This window comes from Miniopterus schreibersii, assembly GCF_964146895.1.
Source record: "Miniopterus schreibersii genome assembly, chromosome: 1".
Lineage (NCBI taxonomy): Eukaryota > Metazoa > Chordata > Mammalia > Chiroptera > Miniopteridae > Miniopterus > Miniopterus schreibersii.
The window spans coordinates 83,492,335-83,511,888 of NC_138101.1; the positions used below are offsets into that span (position 1 = coordinate 83,492,335).

Below are 19,554 nucleotides of genomic sequence, written 5' to 3' on the forward strand. Positions count from 1 at the left end.
ATTACCTCAGATATAATAAAAATAAAATTTGCCACCACGTTTTAACAAAGGCAAGAAAAGATTCAATGTTGTGAAACTTAAGGAAATGAGAGATTTCTTTTCTAAATGGATTAGTGCTTCAAAGACATATTAAAAACTCAAAAATACAATTTTAACAGTGGAAAATAAGGTCTTAATTGTAGAGATGACTTAATTCTGCTAAAATCACATTTAAAATGTGAATGAAGTTACATTAAAAATTAAGGTTTTACTATTTATTTTCCACAGTGGCATAAAAAGAAAAACAAATATAAATAAACTTAGTAATATAAAACAACAAATTTGGCATTTTATTTCTTTTCTATTTGTCTACTGTTTTTGTATTCTGAGGCAAAATATATATAAATACATATATATATATTTGTGTATATATATGGGACTTGGAAGATCTTGAAGCTCAAAATAAGTATGAGTTTAAAATATATAAACAGAGTTTTTAATAAGGTCAGCTGACTAAACAATCTCTCTACATACTCAAATTATATCCTCGTACATTTTAGATACAATTTTTATCATTAGAAAAAGCTTGAATGGAGTAAAGAAAAAGACTATTTCCCCCCCTCATTTACTCCTAGGGGACAAAGGGGGAGGGCTTTTACTATACTTGACACATATTTATCTCAAGCAGTTTTAAAATTTCTCAAAAAATTTATGCTCATGTTAAGAATTACACAAAGTTAAAACCTAGAACACAGGGCTAATGTATTTTAAAGTTTAAATGAGTTACTCTGTTCTCCATAAAAGAGAGTTGCCATGTAAAATACAGCATGCCAAGCTAATATTAAATTTCAGCTAAATAACAAATTATTTTTCAACTGGGCATGCTGTAAATACAGTAGCCTTACCAAAAGATATGTAGGCTAAGCAAAATTCTACTTTAAACATCAAGTTTTATAATCAACGCATTAATAAATCAACAACTACTATTTACCGAGGACTACTTAGATCCCCTAAAAAATTACTCAACACTTGTTTACTTACTAAAAATATATACCTTAACCTTTTTTAGTGTATAATTAGGAAAGGTAAATAAAAACAATTTATAAAAAGAATAACCGTTCTATAGAGCAGAAAGGAAAACTTCAGCTTTTGCTGCTTTTTCTCCCCAAACTTAAGCTTTATTCCACATCTATTTAAACATTAAAATTACAGTTTAACTTTGGAAGGACATGTCACCACATAAGAAGAAAGCAAAAGTCCCCAAAATATTTTAACATGGAACACTAGTCTTGGAAGTAATCTTACTATAGCAACTAATCATAAAATAATCTCCAATGATCCATTAGTTATAAATAAAAAATAAATTCTTTTACAAAACTTAACTACTATTGATCATCATAAGAACAAGTATTTTAACTAAAACATCATAATTAATACCTTGCTGGAAAGGACTAGCTGCTGATACAGTTGTTCCTGGATTTCTTCCACCAGGCTTTCTTCCCCTTTGACCTGAGCTGTGAGTTGAAGATTTCTTCCCTTTGCCCTCTGATCCTCTAGCCTCTGAAACATCTTTTCCACTAGTTGTGTGCGTAGAAACTTCCTGGAAATTTGCATTTGTAAATCGAGCTGCAGTATCTTCTAAGCGCTTCAATGATCCAGATATAGAGTTGCTGCTAGTGCTCGTGTAAGTCTAACATTTTCATTGAGAAAGGAAGTAAAAGGAAAAAAATTTGATTATAATTTGGCTACATATAAAAAAAGATGGAACATTAATAATAAATAATTACTGGACTTGTAAGAAAAACAGAGGCAAATTTCTGTTATAAAAATAAGTCAGTCCACCTAACCAAATTATGTAAAAACAACTATTTTAGAGCCTGTTACAAATACTATTTTTAAAAATGTAAATAACTTATACTATGGCTGTTTAAGCATCAAACTGAAGCAATTAGTAAAAGTACATATTAGTCATATTTATTCAGTGACACACAGTAAATAATACTGAAGGTATTTGTTTCTCAAGCAACAGCATTCCCAACAAGAACACACTACTTCTTACACATGAAATTAAAAGCAGCTTTATTGTTCAGCACAGGAGACAACAATTAGAACTGAGGTGCTATAAACTGATTAGAGGAATATATCCATGAGATTATAAGGATCGAGCTAGTACAGGTTAGAGTAAGAATTTTAAAATTCAGGTGAAGGCTGCTTTTCAAAAAGAAAGACTAAAGCCTTTAAAACAAATTATTTCTTCCAAATACTAAGGTGAGAAAACAGTTATATTATGCAGTTAAGATTTTTAAAACTTGAAAGTATTATTATACCCTAAAATTGATTCTCAATCATCCCCTTGATCTAGGTATGTTAGGGAAAAGGACAAAATAAAGATTTGCTTAAACAATTAGTTTCCAGTTTTTAATATCATTTTAGTACAAGGTGTGTGCAAAAAACAGCAAACCAAATTACTATGAAAATGGGAAAATGTATTATACCAGATATACATTAGCTAACATGCTTCAAAATAAAAGGTGTTTAAGGTCCATAAGGTCCATAAGGTCAGGGATTTTTGTTGCTGTTAAGTTCACTAAGTACCTAGAATATAACCAGCTCTAAATTTCTGTTGAATAAATAAACTATTTAATATTTTTCTAAAAAATCTCCAATGCAATACAAATTAAAAACCTAAAAATACACAAAACTGAAATTTCCATATATAACCTTCACGCAATACAAACCGTTACGTACATAAATGTGAAAAATGAGAAAGTGACAATAAAATTGGGTTTCAAAATAGTTGGCATTTTTAGCAAAATCAATGTTCAGAAAGAAAAATAACAGAATACTTCAAATGTTTTGAAAACCGAATACTCTTCATTATTATTTTTCTGCTATCACTTTCTGGTGCTTTCCCCACCCCACATCATTTCACTGCTAATAACAGATTATCATCATCAAATAAGAGACCTTATCTCATAAAAACAAACTATAATCAGTATTCTAACAAACTATAATCCATAAATAAGACCAAAGGGTTCAATGTAAATTTCCAGAAGAAAACACACACTCATTTAACAATGGTTAAACTTCACAGATTATTTCAGAAACAACGCATGCTGGGCAGGTCACTTAGGAAACCTCTTACACTTCACAAATAATTTTCCCCAATAACTAGAGTTGATCCTGAGGTTCCCCACCCCACTCACATCTGACCCTAGTGAAGTTTAAAAGTCATCTAAAGAAAACACAGCATTTCTTCATTCATGCTCAGTACTTTCTCCATGCATCAAATAAGGAAAGGAGAGAAAACTGGGTGGGGTGCCAAAAAAAGAATATATTATTTGCTTCCACTGAGCAATCTAAATTAGGGTTGGTAAATTTTCCCATTCATTTCACAGAATATCCTTGTTTACCCCTGGAATATAAATATGCCCATAAATCTAATGCAAATATGACATTTGGAAGAAAAAGTATTATAAAGCAAGCAATGAATAAAAATTAAGCAAATTTCAGTGACAAAGGTCCTATTAAATAAAGCAGTTTTTAAAATTTATTTTTCAATTACAGTTGATATACAATACTATATTAGTATCATTTGTACAACACAGTGATTAGGTAGTACTTATTATATACCTTATGACATAACATTTTACTTTATAAAAAAACTTTTAAGGTTCAAAAGGCATCACAGATTTCTTTTTTTTTTAATCGTCACCCAAGGATATGTTTTTTAATGATTTTTTAGAGGGAGAGAAAGGGAGGGGGAAGGGGAGAGAGAGAGAGAGACAGAAAGAGAGAGGGAGAGAGAGAGTGAGTGAGCGCGCGCCAGCGAGAGATACCCAACAGGGAATGGAACACACAACCTAGGTATGTGCCCTGCCCAGGAATTGTACTCATAACCTTTTGATGTACGGGACGATGCTCCAACCAACTGAGCTACCTGGCCAGGGAGATCACAGATTTCTTAAGCAAAAAACCCAAAAAACTTTAGCTCAAGAATATATCAGTTAAAAAATTATACTTAATTGAAAAGAAAAAAAAGGCTATGTAAGTTTTACTCAAAGAAAGACCTCTACCTTAACTCCATGTTTGTAAGTTTATTTAAGAGTATTAATTCCATAATATTCTGTTTAAATAATACGGCACTGTGTAATTCCATTATAAATATATAGTCAACTCAAAATCAAGAAGGTGTAGAAAGAAGTCAAAGAAGATAGTAGTGGGGAAGTCTAAAGAGACACAATAAGTAAGCCTAAAATCACAAATCTGTTGTTTCCTTTGTTTCACAACCCAAATAACTCATAATATGAGCATCTCACTGCTCTGAGCAACTGTAGTGCTTAAAAATACACATTTTTCATGTAAACTGACCAATAAAATGCAAACTATTTCAACTGTTATTCAACTGAATAAAATATGGCCTTTTTTCTTTTCCACTATAGATAAAACTGGATATTTGGCCACACTGAGAGTCTCTAAAGAAGGGCATAAAGCCCTGGCCGGTGTGCTCAGTGGTTAGAGCATCAGCCCACTCACCAATGGGTCACGGGTTCAATTCCAAGGCCTGATCAGAGATTGTGTGGGAGGTGGCCAATCCATATGTTCCTCTCACATTGATGTTTCTCTCTCTCTCCCTCTTCTCCCCTCACCTCCCAGCCTCTCATCTACTCTCCCTAAGGATCAGTGGAAGAAATGTCCTCGTATGAGGATTAACAAAAAACAAACAAAAAGAAGTGCATAAATACTCTGGTCTACATTGTGATTTGCAGGCAATTTAATGAATTCTTTAGAACAGACATTTAGAACATCTGTGTTTGATGGCTAACTACAATTATTAGTCCTCAGATGAGATAAAATACCAAAATACTATTAATTAGAAACAAAAAAATTTCCCACTTCAAACAAAAATTTTAAATTAGACTCAAAATTCAACAATGACTCTGTAATAGTTAACCAAAGAAACAGCAGTTTGTTTGTTTTTTAAATCCTTACAGAACTCTACAAGGCTCTGTAATCCACATTTGGGAGAAGATAGAGGGAAGAGAAACAACCATGATGAAACATAATAATGCTGGCTTTTTAAAATTGTGCGCTATTCAAGTGTCTCATAAAAGCCACAAATTTTTCCCTAACCCATCTCTAAGAGCACAGCACATAAATTATCAAACATGAAGCAGAAAAAGACGACTTTAAGAAGGTGGGGGCGGGGGATAGGGTGGGAGGGGAGAGTCTGGGTAAGCTGTTGAACAGCCTAATTCACGTGTTATTGGAATACAAAAAGAAGAGTGGGAGAGGGGGAAAGAAAAGAAACAGCAGAAAATGTACAAAACTTGGTAAAAACTATAAACCTGCAGATCAACTATCCCCAAGCACAGAAACATGAGAAAACTCCATGAATGCACATCATAATTGAACTACTTATCACTAAAAACCAACAATAAAGAGAAAATGATAAACACAGGAGGTTAAAACTTTTAAGAAGATGCCTTATATGCTAAGAAATAAAGATAGGATGAAAATAAATTTTTCATGGAAACAACTGATGCTAGAAAACATAAGAGAAAAATCCTCAAAGTACTAAAACAACAAACAAACAATAACAACAAAAAACACCCAAACTATTAACCTAGAATTCTATAGTGAGCTAATATAACTTTCAAAAATAAAAGCAAAATAATTGCTTCTCAGATAAAAAAAAGCTGAAAGAATGACACCAGCAGATCAACACTAGAATAAATGCTAAAGATTGTCTTCTAGGCAGAAGGAAGAACAACAAAGGAAATGTGGATCTACACAAAGTAATTAAGAGCCCTAGAAACAATAATTACATGAGTAAATATAAAGACTTTCAAATTATTTAAATCTCTTTAAAAGTTAATTGATGATTTAGCACAACAGGTGAAAAATTTAAAATATGACAAAAATAGCACAAAAGCTAAAAGGGTAAGAATGGAAGTATATAGCTAAAAGGTTCTTACACAATACCTGAAAATGGTATAATATCACATGAAGGCAGACTGACATATTAAAGATGTATACTATAAACCCTAAAGGAACCCAATAAAATAATACAAGGAATTATTACTAATCCGTCAAAATAAAATAATTAAAATATTCAATAAATAAAAGAAAAAAGTAGATGAGAAATGGGCAAATAAAAAAGAATAAGCACATAAATTGGGGTGGTGAACACACAATACATTATATAGGTGATGTATTATAAAATTGTACACCTTAAACCTGTATAATTTTATTAACCGATGTAACCCCAATAAATTCAATTTAAAAAATTTTTAAAGAATTAGCCAATAATAAATTTAAATACAATTATATCAATAACCACATTATGTGTAAATAGCCTAAACACCCCATTGTACGGCAGAGATTATAACATTAAAAAAAGAAAAGACTATGAACTACCTACAAGAAACACATTTTATATAAAAGATAAAGATATTAAAAGTATAAGCATGGAAAATAAACATAAATCTAACAAATCAAAAGAAAGCTCAATTCACAATATTAGTATCAGACAAAGTAAATTTCAGACAAGAAATATTACCAAGATAAAGAGGTCTGTTCATCACGAGGATACAAAAATTCTATATATTTCTACACCTAATAAGAGACCTTCAAAATAAATGAAGTAAAAACCGACAAAATACAGAAAATGGTGACATAGCAAAATCCATAATTACATAACCTCTTCTCAGTAACTGACTGAACAAGTAAATACAACAAAATCATTAAGGATATGGAGAACTTAAAAAATAGCAATCAACCTAAATGGCATTTATAGAACAACTCCATACAACACAAGCAAAATGAACATACATTCTTTTGAAAAGTACACATAACATTAAACAAGATAATCCACTTATGTCATTTTTTTTAAATCTCAGAAATTTTAAAAGGAATTATAGAATACAAAGATATTAAATTAGAAACTACAAGAAAATTTGTGAAAAATCGCCGAATGTTTGAACAGTAAACAACACACTTCTAAGTAACCTGTGGGTCAAAGAAGAAATCATAACTAAATAAAAACAAAAATACAACATATCAAAATTCATAAGTGGTGCTTGGAACAAAGTTTATAGCATTAAATGCCTATATTAGCACTTCTGGATTCTGGTTCAGCACATAAAGAATTTAGAAGTCTTCATTCAGTCCTAACTAGTAAAAAGGCTGAACAAACTCAAACCAGCAGCTCCTCTTAGATTCATGGGAGCAGTGAGATCAAAGGGCAAACCACTGCCCAAAGATTGGAGAGTCAGGCAGATAGATACGGAGAACCACAATATACTCCAGCAGAAATCTCCGTGGGAACCATATCAGAGTAGGAAAACCTCAAGTATAATCAACAAATTGCTGAAGGCTCAGTGTGGACAAGTCTGAGAGAGAAAAGCTCCAGGAGGACTGAGTCATAGTGAAGCCCTCAAGCTTTTTTGAGTTTTACCTCCAGGAGCTCTATCAGGTATTCACAGTAAATATCAGAGCATAACCTGCTGGGGTTATATCAGAGCCTAAAGTCCCTGGGGAAGGGATATGGCCCCCCTCCTGCCACACACACACACACACACACACACACACACACACACACACACACACAGCAGCAGCAGCATCCTGTCCCACCTAAGGGGAGCAGAGGGGATGGTGAGAATCGCTTGTGAAGTTCACAGTCCAGGGGCACAGGATAATCAAAAGACTGAAAACTAATCACAAGATTACAGAATGCTTCCCCTCCCCACATGCCTTACCACCACATTTATAAAGGCCTATTTACCATAGTTCCTTTTATCCAGGGCATCATATTGTCCTTTCAACAAAAACTTCTGAGGCATACTAAAGGACAATACAGTTTAAAGAGAATAAACAAGCATCAGAACTAGGGAGAGGTTCTCTGGCAGGATTGCTGGTGTTGCTGGTGCAGGAAAATTTTTAAAACTATGGCTAACAGGCTAAGGATTTTAATGTAAAAAGCAGACAGCATGCAAGAACAGGTGGGTAATGTAAGCAGAGAGAAGGAAATTCTAAGAAAGAATAAAAAAGGAATGCCTGAGATAAAAAAAACCTGTAACAGAAATAAAGAATTCCCTTGATGTGCTCATAAGTAGACTGGCCATGGATGCTCGGGTTATCAGAGGATAACTGATTTTAAAGAGAGAGGAAAGGAGAAAGAGAGAGGGAGAGGAAGACAGGAAGAGAGAGGGGATTGGGCATTATTTTGTTTTTCCATTTATGCATTCATGGGTTGATTCTTTTATGTGCCCTGACTAGCACATATAGCCTTGGCATATTGGCACAATTCTCTAACCAACTGAGCTACCTCGCCAAGGCCCACAGCATAATTCTTTCTCTGGAAAGAATCTCAGAGCTTGAGGATATAAAAATAAAAACTTCCAAATATAAAAAGCAAAGTGAAAGAAGACTGAAAAACACAGCACTACATCCAAGAACCATGGGACAACTATAAACGATATAAGAAAGGTATAATGGGAATATCAAAAGAAAAGGAAGAAGGGGGGGAGGGAGGGCAGGCACACAATATTTGGAGCAATGACGACTAGCAAGTCTCCCCAATTTGATGTCAGAAACCAAAACACAGATCAAGGAAGCTCTGAGAATACAAAGAAAGATAAATGCCAAAAAAGCTACACCCAGGCATATATATAATCAGTCCCTACTACTTGAAATAAATTTCATGATACTAAAAAAATACATATATATTTTTGACTCACAGTTGGTTGAATCCACAGATGTGGAATCCGCAGGTATAGAGGACTAACCATATATTAAAAAAACGTACAGCTAACATCATACATAATGGTGAAAAATTAGAAGCATGACCAGTAGTATCAGGAACAAGGCAAGGATGTCTCTTCTCTTCCACCACTGCTTTTCAACATCATATTGTAAGTCCTAGCTTATAAAAAAGTTGAATTCAGCAATATATTAAAATGGTAACACATCACAACCAAGTAGGAGTTATTCTAAAAATGCAAGTTTGGCTTAACAATTGAAAAATAAATCAACCAATGTACTTCATATTAACAAATTAAAAAAGAAACAAAATCTTATGAATTTATCTATTTAAAATATGTAGAAAAATTATCTGACAAAATCTAATATCTATGGCCAATAAAAACTCTCAAGAATAGAAGGAAACTTCCTCAACATCACATGTAATGTTAAAAGATTAAATATTACATTTTCTCAAAGATCAAGAACAAAGCAAAGATGCTCACTCTCACCACTTCTATCAACATTGCAATGAGGGTTCTAGCAGGTACAATAGGAAATAAAAGCCACTCAGATTGAAAAGGATGAAGTAAAACTGTCTTATTCATAGCTGGCATGATCGTTTATGAAAAAATCCTATGGAATCAATAAGCTACTAGAAATAAGAAATGTTCAGCAAAGATACAGGATAACAGATCAACATACAAAGGTACAAAAATGAGATCCAAGATGGCAGCGGATTGTGTGAAAGTTACACTCTCCTCTTCCTAGGACCAAAGTGGAATTAAAAGAAACTCATCCTGAATAACCAACTGAAGACTAGCTAGAGAGAAGCCTTATAACCAAGGACTTACAGAAGAAGCCACATAGAGTCTGGTAAGAAGTACAGAGGCCACAAGAGGGCTGGCTGGGCACCCGTGGGGTCTAAACTCCAAGAGGGGCTCCCCAGTCTAGAGCACCAGAACTGGAAAGGGCGTCCACATAACATCCATCTGTGAAAATCAATGGGATTTCTGTCCACCAGGAAGAGATGGCTAAGGATGCAGGAACCCTCTTAAAGGGCCAATCCACAAAATTTCATTCACAGCCACTCATCCTGACCTCTGGCAGAGGGAGGACAGAGTGCAGTAGAGCCATGTGAAGAGACATTGGGGTTGGTAGCTCTGGGGAGAGATGAGAGGTCAGGCAAGGGATCCCTGTGCTAAGTTATTTCCACCATACTGCAGAGGCCATCTTTCTCAGGCATTCGAGCCAAACAGACACTTCTCCAAAGGGGGGAAAAAAATAAAGGTGGTCAACAGACACACAAAAAGATGTTCAACATCACATCATCAGAGAAATGCACATCAAACTACAATGACATACCAACTCACACCTGTCAGAATGGCTACCATCAATTAATCAAAAAACAACAAGTGTTGGTGAGGATATGGAGAAAGGAAGCCCTTGTGCGCTATTGGTGGGAATGCAGATTGGTACAGCCACTGTGGAAAACAGTATGGAGTTACATCAAAAAATTAAAAATGGAACTGCCTTATGATCCAGCAATTCCACTTCTGGGAATTTATCTGAAAAAACCCGAAACACTAATTCAAAAGAATATATGCACTCCTATGTTCATTGCAGTGTTATTTACAATAGACAAGATTTGGAAGTAGCCCAAGTGTCCATCAGTAGATGCATGGATAAAAAGCTGTGATACATTCACACAATGGAATACTACTGGACTGTAAAAAAAAAGAAAATCTTACCCTTTGGGACAGCATGGATAGACCTGTAGAACATTATGCTAAGTGAAATAAGCAAGTCAGAAAAAGACAAGTACCATATGATTTCAGTCATATGTAAAATCTTATGAACTGAACTTACAAGCAAAATAGAGACAGACTTAGATAGAGAGCAGGCTGATAGCTCTGGGGGTTGGGCGCTGGGGGTGGCGGTAGAGGAATTGAGGGGGGGGAAGCGGAAAAACTCATGGACATGGACAATAGTGTGCTGATTGCAGGGGTGTAGGAAGGGTGTAGGTGGGGCGTGGGGGAAGGGAAGGGGAGGGGGGAGGGGAGGGGATAAAGAGAAAAAACAAAAGCAATGTTCTACAAATGTGTTTCTATATACTAGCAAAGAACAATCAGAATATGACACTTTTAAAAAGTCTAAACAGTATGGTCATTACGGGGGTGGGTGGTGGAGGTGGAAGAGGATATAGGTGGGATAAATAATAGAAAAATAAAATTTAAATTTAAAAAAAGGAATATAACAGCATCTAAAAACATCAAATATTTAGGGATAAGCTGGAAAAAGCTGTAGAAAACCTACATACTCATTGCTGAATAAAGACATCAAGAGATAAACTGTGTTCATGGATAAGAGGACTAAATATTATTAAGATTTCAACTCTCCTCCAAATTGATTTGTAGACTGAATGAAGTTCAAATGAAAATATTGGCAGTCTTATTTCCACAAGCGGAAAATGAGTCTAAAATCATATAAAAATGCAAAGAACCTAGAATAGCGAAAATGACTTTGAAAGTGAAAAACAAAGTTGGAGATGGACACTACCTGATCTAAATAAAGGGTTATTATAAAGGTACAGCAATCAAGATAGTGTGGTTTTAATATAAGCACACACAAACAAATCAATGAACAAAACAGTCCAAAAATAGGCTCAAATAAATAGTCAACTAATTTTCAACAAATGGGGGTGAAGGCAATTCTGTGTACAAAGAACAATCTGTTCTACAAATGGCTCTGGAAAAACAGGACATCACTACTCAAGTAGACTTTGATGTAAAACTCACATCATATGCAAAAATTAACTTAAAACAGATCATAGACCAAATGTAAAACATAAAAATGTAAAACTTCTAGAAGAAAACAATTAAAAATTTTTCTTTCTTTATTGATTTGAGCAAGAAAGAAGAAAGGAGAGAGAAGAAAAGAAAGAGAAGGTTGGTGAGAAACATCAATTTTTGTTGTTCCACTTATTAATGCATTCATTGGTTGATTCTTATGTATGCCCTGACTGGGAATCAAACCCGCAACTTTGGCTTATACTGGGATGACAATCTAAACCAACTGAGCCGCCCTACCACAGCCTAGAAGAAAACATTTTTAAAATTATATACTGAACATCATAATTAAGAATGCCTGCTGAAGACCGCCAGTGTGGTTCAGTGGTTGAGGGTAGATCCATGAACCTGGCAGTCACGGTTTGATTCCCGGTCAGGGCACATGCCCAGGATTTCAGGCTCAATCCCCAGCAGAGGGGAGTTGGAGGAGTGGGCGTGCAGGAGGCAGGTGATCAATGATTCTCTTTCATCACTGAGGTTTCTATTTCTCTCTCCCTCTCCCTTCCTCTCTCTGAAATCAATAAAAACATTTTTATTTTTTTTAAGAAAAAGAATGCTCAAGTCGCTCAGTGAAAAATATTTTGGAAATACTGTTTGTGATAAAGGACTTGCATCTAGAAGGTATTCTGTCTCACAAAACTCAGTAATAAGAAAACAAGGCAATAAAAAAGAAAAGTGGTGGATAGATCTGAATAGACACTTCACCAAAGAAAATAAAAGAAAAAACAAACGCTACACACATGGAAAGATGTTCAGCATAATTACTCATTCATAAAATGCAAATTAGAACCACAACTAGAAACCAACTCCATACCCACTAAGCTAAAATAACAACAACAGACCGTACCAAGTGTTGCAGAGATTGTAGGGGAACAGGAACTCTTTTACGCTGCTGGTAAAATTCTTAAACGGCACAACCACTTTGGAAATAGTTTGACAGTGTCAAAAATTAAGGGTACACCTAATATGATTCAACTATTCCACTCCTTCCTAAAAGTGTACATCCATACAAAGATTTGTACAATGTTCTAGCTGTTTTATTTATAATAGCCCAAAACTGAAAACAACCTAAATGTCCATCAATTGTTGAATGGATAAACAAATTAGGTATGTCCATACAATAGAACAGTAGTCAACAATTAAAAGGAATGAACTATCCATACACACAACATGGGTGAATCTCAACTGAGCTGTGGGAAAGAAGTCAGATAAAGTTTACACTTTTAACATTCTAGAAAGTTTAAATTAATTAACAGTGACATAAAGCAGAAAAGTAGTTGCCTAGGCATGTGTAAGGGTAGAAGACAAAAAGAAGGGGATACACTGAGTAACAAGTAAACATTTCCTAGTGATTGTGGTGATGCTTTCACAAATTTGTCAAATTTTTCACTTTAAATATGTGCAATTTATTGTATGTCAACTGTATCTCATACAATCAACTTGTGTTTTTTTACTTTTAGTTTTTTTCATCACCAATTTTTTTTAATTTTATTTTTCAATTAGTTTACATTTGATATTATTTTGTATTAGTTTCAGGGATAAAGATAATTAACTTCTGAATACCTTTATTGTCATAAGATTTCCTTAAAACTTAATTACTAAAAAACATTTAAGGGTTAGCATTGAAATATGTGTTCTGTTGCTAGATAATACAAGGAAAGAACAAAGAGTAAAAACAAAGTGACTAAATCTATACCTGGATTTCATTATAAAAGTTGTGACGATATTTTTAAAAGTTAATCTTTAAAGAAACATACAGAAATTTAAAATTAAAACATTAAAAGAAATCAGTTAACCTACTTTACAGGAAAAAAACTATGTTCTACAATCAAAGACTCTTAGAAAAACAGTATAAAATTCAACCATTAATTTAAAAAATATACTTAAAATTAGGTCCTCATTTACCCTCTCTTTAAAAATACTGCAAAGACAAAGCACAAAAGAAAATTTAACATATCCTTGATACACAGGAAAGCCTTTAAAAAAGATAATAATGTACTTAACGTTAAATCACTACAAAATTTAAAAGACTAAAGATTAAGCTTTTTACAATCAAGGTGAGAACAACTAGCAATGATAAAAGGTAATGTCTTAAATAAAATGACTTCTAATAAGGTGCCAGGTTCAATTTTGCTACAAATTGAAAAACACAACCTAACTGTGGCAAGCATTCAGGAATTTTTTCAGAAACATTATACTGATATTAAACAGATTTACTCACGGTCAAGAGCTAATTTATGGGGTGGATCACTATGTAAGTTATATAAATGTCTAACCACTATGTAGTACACCTGAAACTAATATATTACTGAATGTCAACTGCAATGAAAAAGCAAACAAATATTAAAAAAAAAAAAAAAAAGTTAAGTGCTAAGGCTTGCTCTACTTATCTTTCTTGAGCAATATCTCTTTCTACTAGTTCTGTAAAAAGAATAAAACAGATTTGAAGTCCTCAAAAAGACTAAACTGAGGAAATCAAGGGAAGCAACTGTATTAGTCTACAAACACAAGGTGAGCCTTCTTTTCTGATGTCTTGACTTGTTTTATCATATAAAAGGATTACCATATTTAATAACTTAATCCTTTAAATTATTAAACCATTAAGTCTCTGCAGATATTTAATCCCATCTATTTCATCTAATCCTCTTTAACCAGGAATTCCAAGATGGGAGCAGATTAGGTGGAAGCTACACTGACCTACTCTCAGGACTAAACTGGAATTACAACTAAAATACAAAAAAATCATCCTGAATAACCAACTAAAGACAAGCTAGAGAAAAGCCTTAGAACCAAGGACGTAGACAGGAGGCCACATCAAGACTGGCAAGAAGTGCAGAGGCACAAGAGGACGGGCTTGGTTCCCACAGGCAGCAGCTAAAGTTCCAGCTGTGGGGGGTTCCCTCTGAGAAGTCTGGGGCCTAAACCCCAAGCCAGGCTCCTTAGCCCAGAGCACCAGAAGGGGGAAAGGTGCCCGCATAATATCTGGCTGTGAAAAGCAGCACAGTTTCTGTCTGCCAGGGAGAGGTGGCTAGAAATGCAGGCACCCGCTTAAAAAGGGGCCACACACCAAGTTTTGCGTGCAGCCACTCACCTTGGGCTCCGAAAGAGGGAGGGAAGAGTAGACTACAGCTGTGTGAAAAAAATTCAGGGTTGTGGGCTCTGAAAATAGAGCTCAGAGGGCAGCTATCTGGATTCCTTTGCTGAGTCATTCCCCCATACTGCAGAGGACATCTTTCTCAGGCAGACCTTTGCCAACCATGCAGCTTTTGCCTCGGGGGAGGGGGGGTTAGCAGTTGCCCTGCCCATTGACAAACCTCTTGTCCCACCCTGTGGAGTTTAGCCCTGTTGTTGTCTACAGCCCAAAACTCATTAAAAGAATCATATTAATCAGCCTGCAGGATGAGGAAGATCTCAGAGTGCTATGAGACTTTGTTTGATCTGCTTCTGGAACCAGATCTTGGAAAAGCAGACTTCGGTGTGCATCTTGGTCCTATCAAAACACACCTAGCCCCAAACAAGGTACTGAAGGCCAGTCATAAACAGTGCCAGACATTGTCCTGCACCAGAGAACCTCCAAAACGAATGAGAGTCCTAGCAGATCTACCCAATACATAGAAACAAACCCAAATAGGCACCCAAAATGGGGAGACAAAAAAACAAACCCCAAATGAAAGAAAAAGAGAATTCTCCAAAAGGAGAGTTAAGTGAAATGGAAGTAAGCAATCTATCAGATACAGAATACTGATTGTAAGGATGATGAGAAAAGATAGGGAAACTATGAATGAAATGAAGAGTGATATAGCAGAAATAAAGAATACATTGGAAGAAATGAACAGCAGATTAAAGGAAACTGAGGTTAGGATCAGAGAATCAGAAAACAGGTTAGAGAAAAAAAAATCACTCAATCAGAAAACAAAAAAAGAAAAAATAACAATTGAAAAACAGGACAGTCTAAGAAAGATGTGGGACAACATGAAATGTAACAATATTTGCATCATAGGAGTGCAAGAAGGGGAAGAGAATAACAAAGGGATAGAGTCTGCCTGAAGAAATAATGACAGAAAAGTTCCCTAACCTGGTGAAGGAAAAAGTCACACAAGTTCAGGAGGCACAGAAAGTACCAAGAATGAAGAACCCAAAGGGGACCAGGCCCAAACACATCATAATTAAAATGAAAAAGATAAAGACAAACAGAAAATCTTAAGGGCAACAAGAGAAAAGCAATCTGTTACCTACAAAGGAGCTCCCATAAAGTTGTCAGCTGACTTCTCATCAGAAACTCTACAGGCCAGAAGGGAGTGACATGAAGTATTCATGATAATGCAAAACAAGGATCTGAAACCAAGACTACTCTATCCAGCAAGACTATCATTCAAGATAGATGGTGAAATAAAGAGCTTCCCAGACCAAAAAAAAGGCTAAAGGACCTTATCACCATGAAACTGGCATTGCAGGAAATGTTAAAGGAACTGGTGTAATTAGAAGCAGAAATAGAGAGCAAGAGAAACATAGGCATAAAGAATTAAAATGGCAATAGATAAGTACCTATCAATAATAACCTTAAATGTAAATGGTAGCCGAGTGGATGAGAAAACATCACCCAAATATATGCTGTCTACAAGGCAACCACTTCAGAACAAAAGACTCACACCGAATGAGAGTGAAGGGATGAAAACAAATTTTCCATGCCAAAGGAAAAGAAAAAAAACCTGGGGTAGCAATACTCATATCTGCCAAAACATACTTCAAAATGAAGACCATAACAAGAGACAATGAAGGTCACTACATAATAATACTAAAGGGATTGATCCAACACGAGGATATAACCCTGATAAATATATGCACCCAATATAGGAGGACCTAAATTTATAAAAAAACTCTGGAGAACTTTAAGGGAGAGATAGCAATACAGTCATAGTAGAGGACTTTAACACCCCACTGACTTCACTGGATAGGTCTTCCAGAAAAAAGAATCAACAAGGAAACAGTGACCCTAAATGACACACTAGATCAGATGGATTTAGTTGACATTTACAGAACAATCCACCCAAAGGCTGCAGAATATGCATTCTTTTCAGGTGTGCATGGGACATTCTCTAAGATAGATGACATATTAGGACACAAAACAAGTCTCTACATGTGCAAGAAGTTTGAAATCACATCAAGCATCTTCTTGACCACAATGGCATGACATCAGAAATCAACTACAATAAACACAGTAAAAAACACTGAAACACATGGAGGCTAAATATCATGTTATTAAACAACGAATGGGTTACAAAAGAGATCAAGGAAGAAATAAATCAAAAACTTCCTGGAAACAAATAAAAATGAACACACAACAACTCCAAATCTATGGGACACAATGAAAGCAGTCCTGAAAGGGAAGTTCATAGCACTACAGGCCTACCTCAAAAAACAAGAAAAATTTCTAATAAACTCTCTAACCTTATGACTTAAAGACGTAGAAAGAGAACAACAACAAAAGGCCAAAGTAGAAGGAAGGAAATAATAAAGATCAGAGCAAAAATAAATGACAAAGAGACTAAAAAAAATACAAAAGTTCAATGAAACCAAAAAATGGCTCTTTGAAAAGGTAAACAAGAGTGATGAAGCTCTACCCAGACTCATCAAGAAACAAAAAGAGAAGGCCTAAATAAACCAAATCAGAGACGAAAGAGGTGAAATAACAACTGACCCAACAGAAATACAAAGGATTGTAAGAAAATACTATGAACAGCTATACACCACCAAGCTGGACAACCTGGATCAAATGGATAAATTCCTAGAAAAATACAACCTTCCAAAACTCAATGAGGAAGTCAGAAAGCCTGAACAGGCCGATAACTACTGAAGTTGAAACAGTAATAAAAAAACAACAACACACAAGAGCCCTGGTCCGGACGGCTTCACAGGGGAGTTGTACCAAACATTCAAAGAACTAACACCTATCCTCCTCAAACTATTCCAAAAAATCCAAGAGGAAGGAACACTTCCAAACTCTTTTTAAGAGGCCAGCATTAGCCTAATTCCAAAACCAGATAAAGACACTACAAAGAAAGTGAATTACAGGCCAATATCCCTGATGAACGTAGACGCTAAATTCCTCAACAAAATATCAGCAAACTGGATCCAGCAATATATTAAAAAGATCATACACCATGACCAAGTAGGCTTTATTCCAGGGATGCAATGCTGGTATAATACTTGCAAATCAATAAACATGATACATCACATAAACAAACTGAAAGACAAAAATTGTATCTAACAGCCATTTTTCATAAAAATTCTCAGCAAAGCGGGAATTGAGGAATCATACCTCAACATATGACAAACCTACAGCCAACATCATACTCAATGGGCAAAAACTAAAACCATTTCCCCTAAGAACACAAACAAGACAGGGGTGTCCACTTTCACTACTCTCATTCAATATAGTTACTGAAGTCCTAGCCACAGTGATCAGACAAGAAGAAAATATAAAAGGCACCCAAATTGGAAAGAAGGAGAACTGTCATTATTTGCAGATACATGATATTGTACATAGAAAATCCTAAACACTCCACCAAAAAACTACTAGATTTAATAAATGAATTTGGCAAAGAAGCAGGGTACGAAATTAACACCCAGAAATTGATGGCATTCTTATACACCAATAACGTCCTCTCAGAAAGAGAAACTAAAAAAACAATCCCATTTACCATGGCAACAAAAAAATTAAGATACTTACGAATAAACTTAACCAAGGAGGTAAAAGACCTCTACTGGGAAAACTACAGTACATTGAGATAAGAAATAGAGGAAGATACAAACAAATGGAAGAATATACCACGTTCTTGGATTGGAAGAATTAACACCATTAAAATTTCCATGCTCCCTAAAGCAATCTATAAATTCAATGCAATCTCTATTAAAATACCAAGAGCATATTTGACAGATCTAGAACAAACAGTTCAAAAATTTATATGGAACCAAACAGGACCCCAAATAAACTTGGCAATCTTGAGAAGAAAGAGCAAAGTTGAAGGGATCACAATACCAGATATCAAGTTATACTACAAAGCCACTGTAATCAAAACAGTCTGTAACTGGCACAGGAAGAGACATATAGATCAGTGGAACAGAACAGAGAGCCTAGAAATCGACCCAAGCCATTACACTCAATTAATACTTGACAAAGATGTTAAGAATTGTATAATGGAGTAAGACAGTCTCTTCAATAAATAGTTGGGAAAAGTGGACAGATCTATGCAAAAAAATCAAACTAGCCCTGGCCCATCTGACTTAGTAGAGTGTCAGCCTATGGAACAAAGGGCTGAGGGTTTGATTCCTGGTCAAGGGCACATACATTGGCTGCAGGTTCAATCCCAAGCCCCAGTACAGGCCCGTGGGAAGGTAACCAATCAATGTGTCTCTCTCACATCAATGTCTCTCTCCCCCACTGTTCTCTCTCCCCCTTCCACTCTCTCTGAAAAGCAATGGAAAAAATATCCTCCAGTGAGGATAAAAAAAAAATAAAATAAAAGGAAGACAATCCAATTAAAAAATGGGCAAAGGACCTAAATAGACACTTCTCCAAAAAGGTCATACAGATGGCCATCAACAAATCAACAATAGACAAGTGCTGGTGAGGATGCAGAGGAAAGGAAAGCCTAGTACACTGCTGGTGGTAATGTAGACTGGTGTGGCCACTATGGAAAACAGCATGGAGTTTTCTTAAAAAATTAAAAATCAAACTGCCATTTGACTCAGTGATCCCACTTCTAGAAATATATCCTAAGAAACCTGAAACACCAATCAGAAGGAACTTATGCACCCCTACGTTCATATCAGTGCAATTTATAATATCTAAGATCTGGAAACAGCCCAAGTGACCATCAGTAGATGAGTGGATAAAAAGGCTGTGGGATATTTACACCATGGAATACTATGCAGCTGTAAAAAGAAGGATCTCTAACCCTTTAGGACAGCATGGAGGGATCTG

The 19,554-nt window shown here is 35.2% G+C and overlaps 1 protein-coding gene across 14 annotated transcripts in view; it reads right to left on the reverse strand.

Moving 5' to 3' along the window:
- MLLT10 (MLLT10 histone lysine methyltransferase DOT1L cofactor) overlaps nucleotides 1-19,554 on the reverse strand; it is a 240,939-nt gene that overhangs the window by 67,286 nt on the left and 154,099 nt on the right. For all 14 annotated transcript variants that reach the window (XM_081133058.1, XM_081133059.1, XM_081133056.1 and 11 more), the window contains one exon: nucleotides 1,417-1,669. In XM_081133058.1, the coding sequence (XP_080989184.1) occupies nucleotides 1,417-1,669 (253 nt within the window). The remainder of the gene's footprint in view (nucleotides 1-1,416; nucleotides 1,670-19,554) is intronic.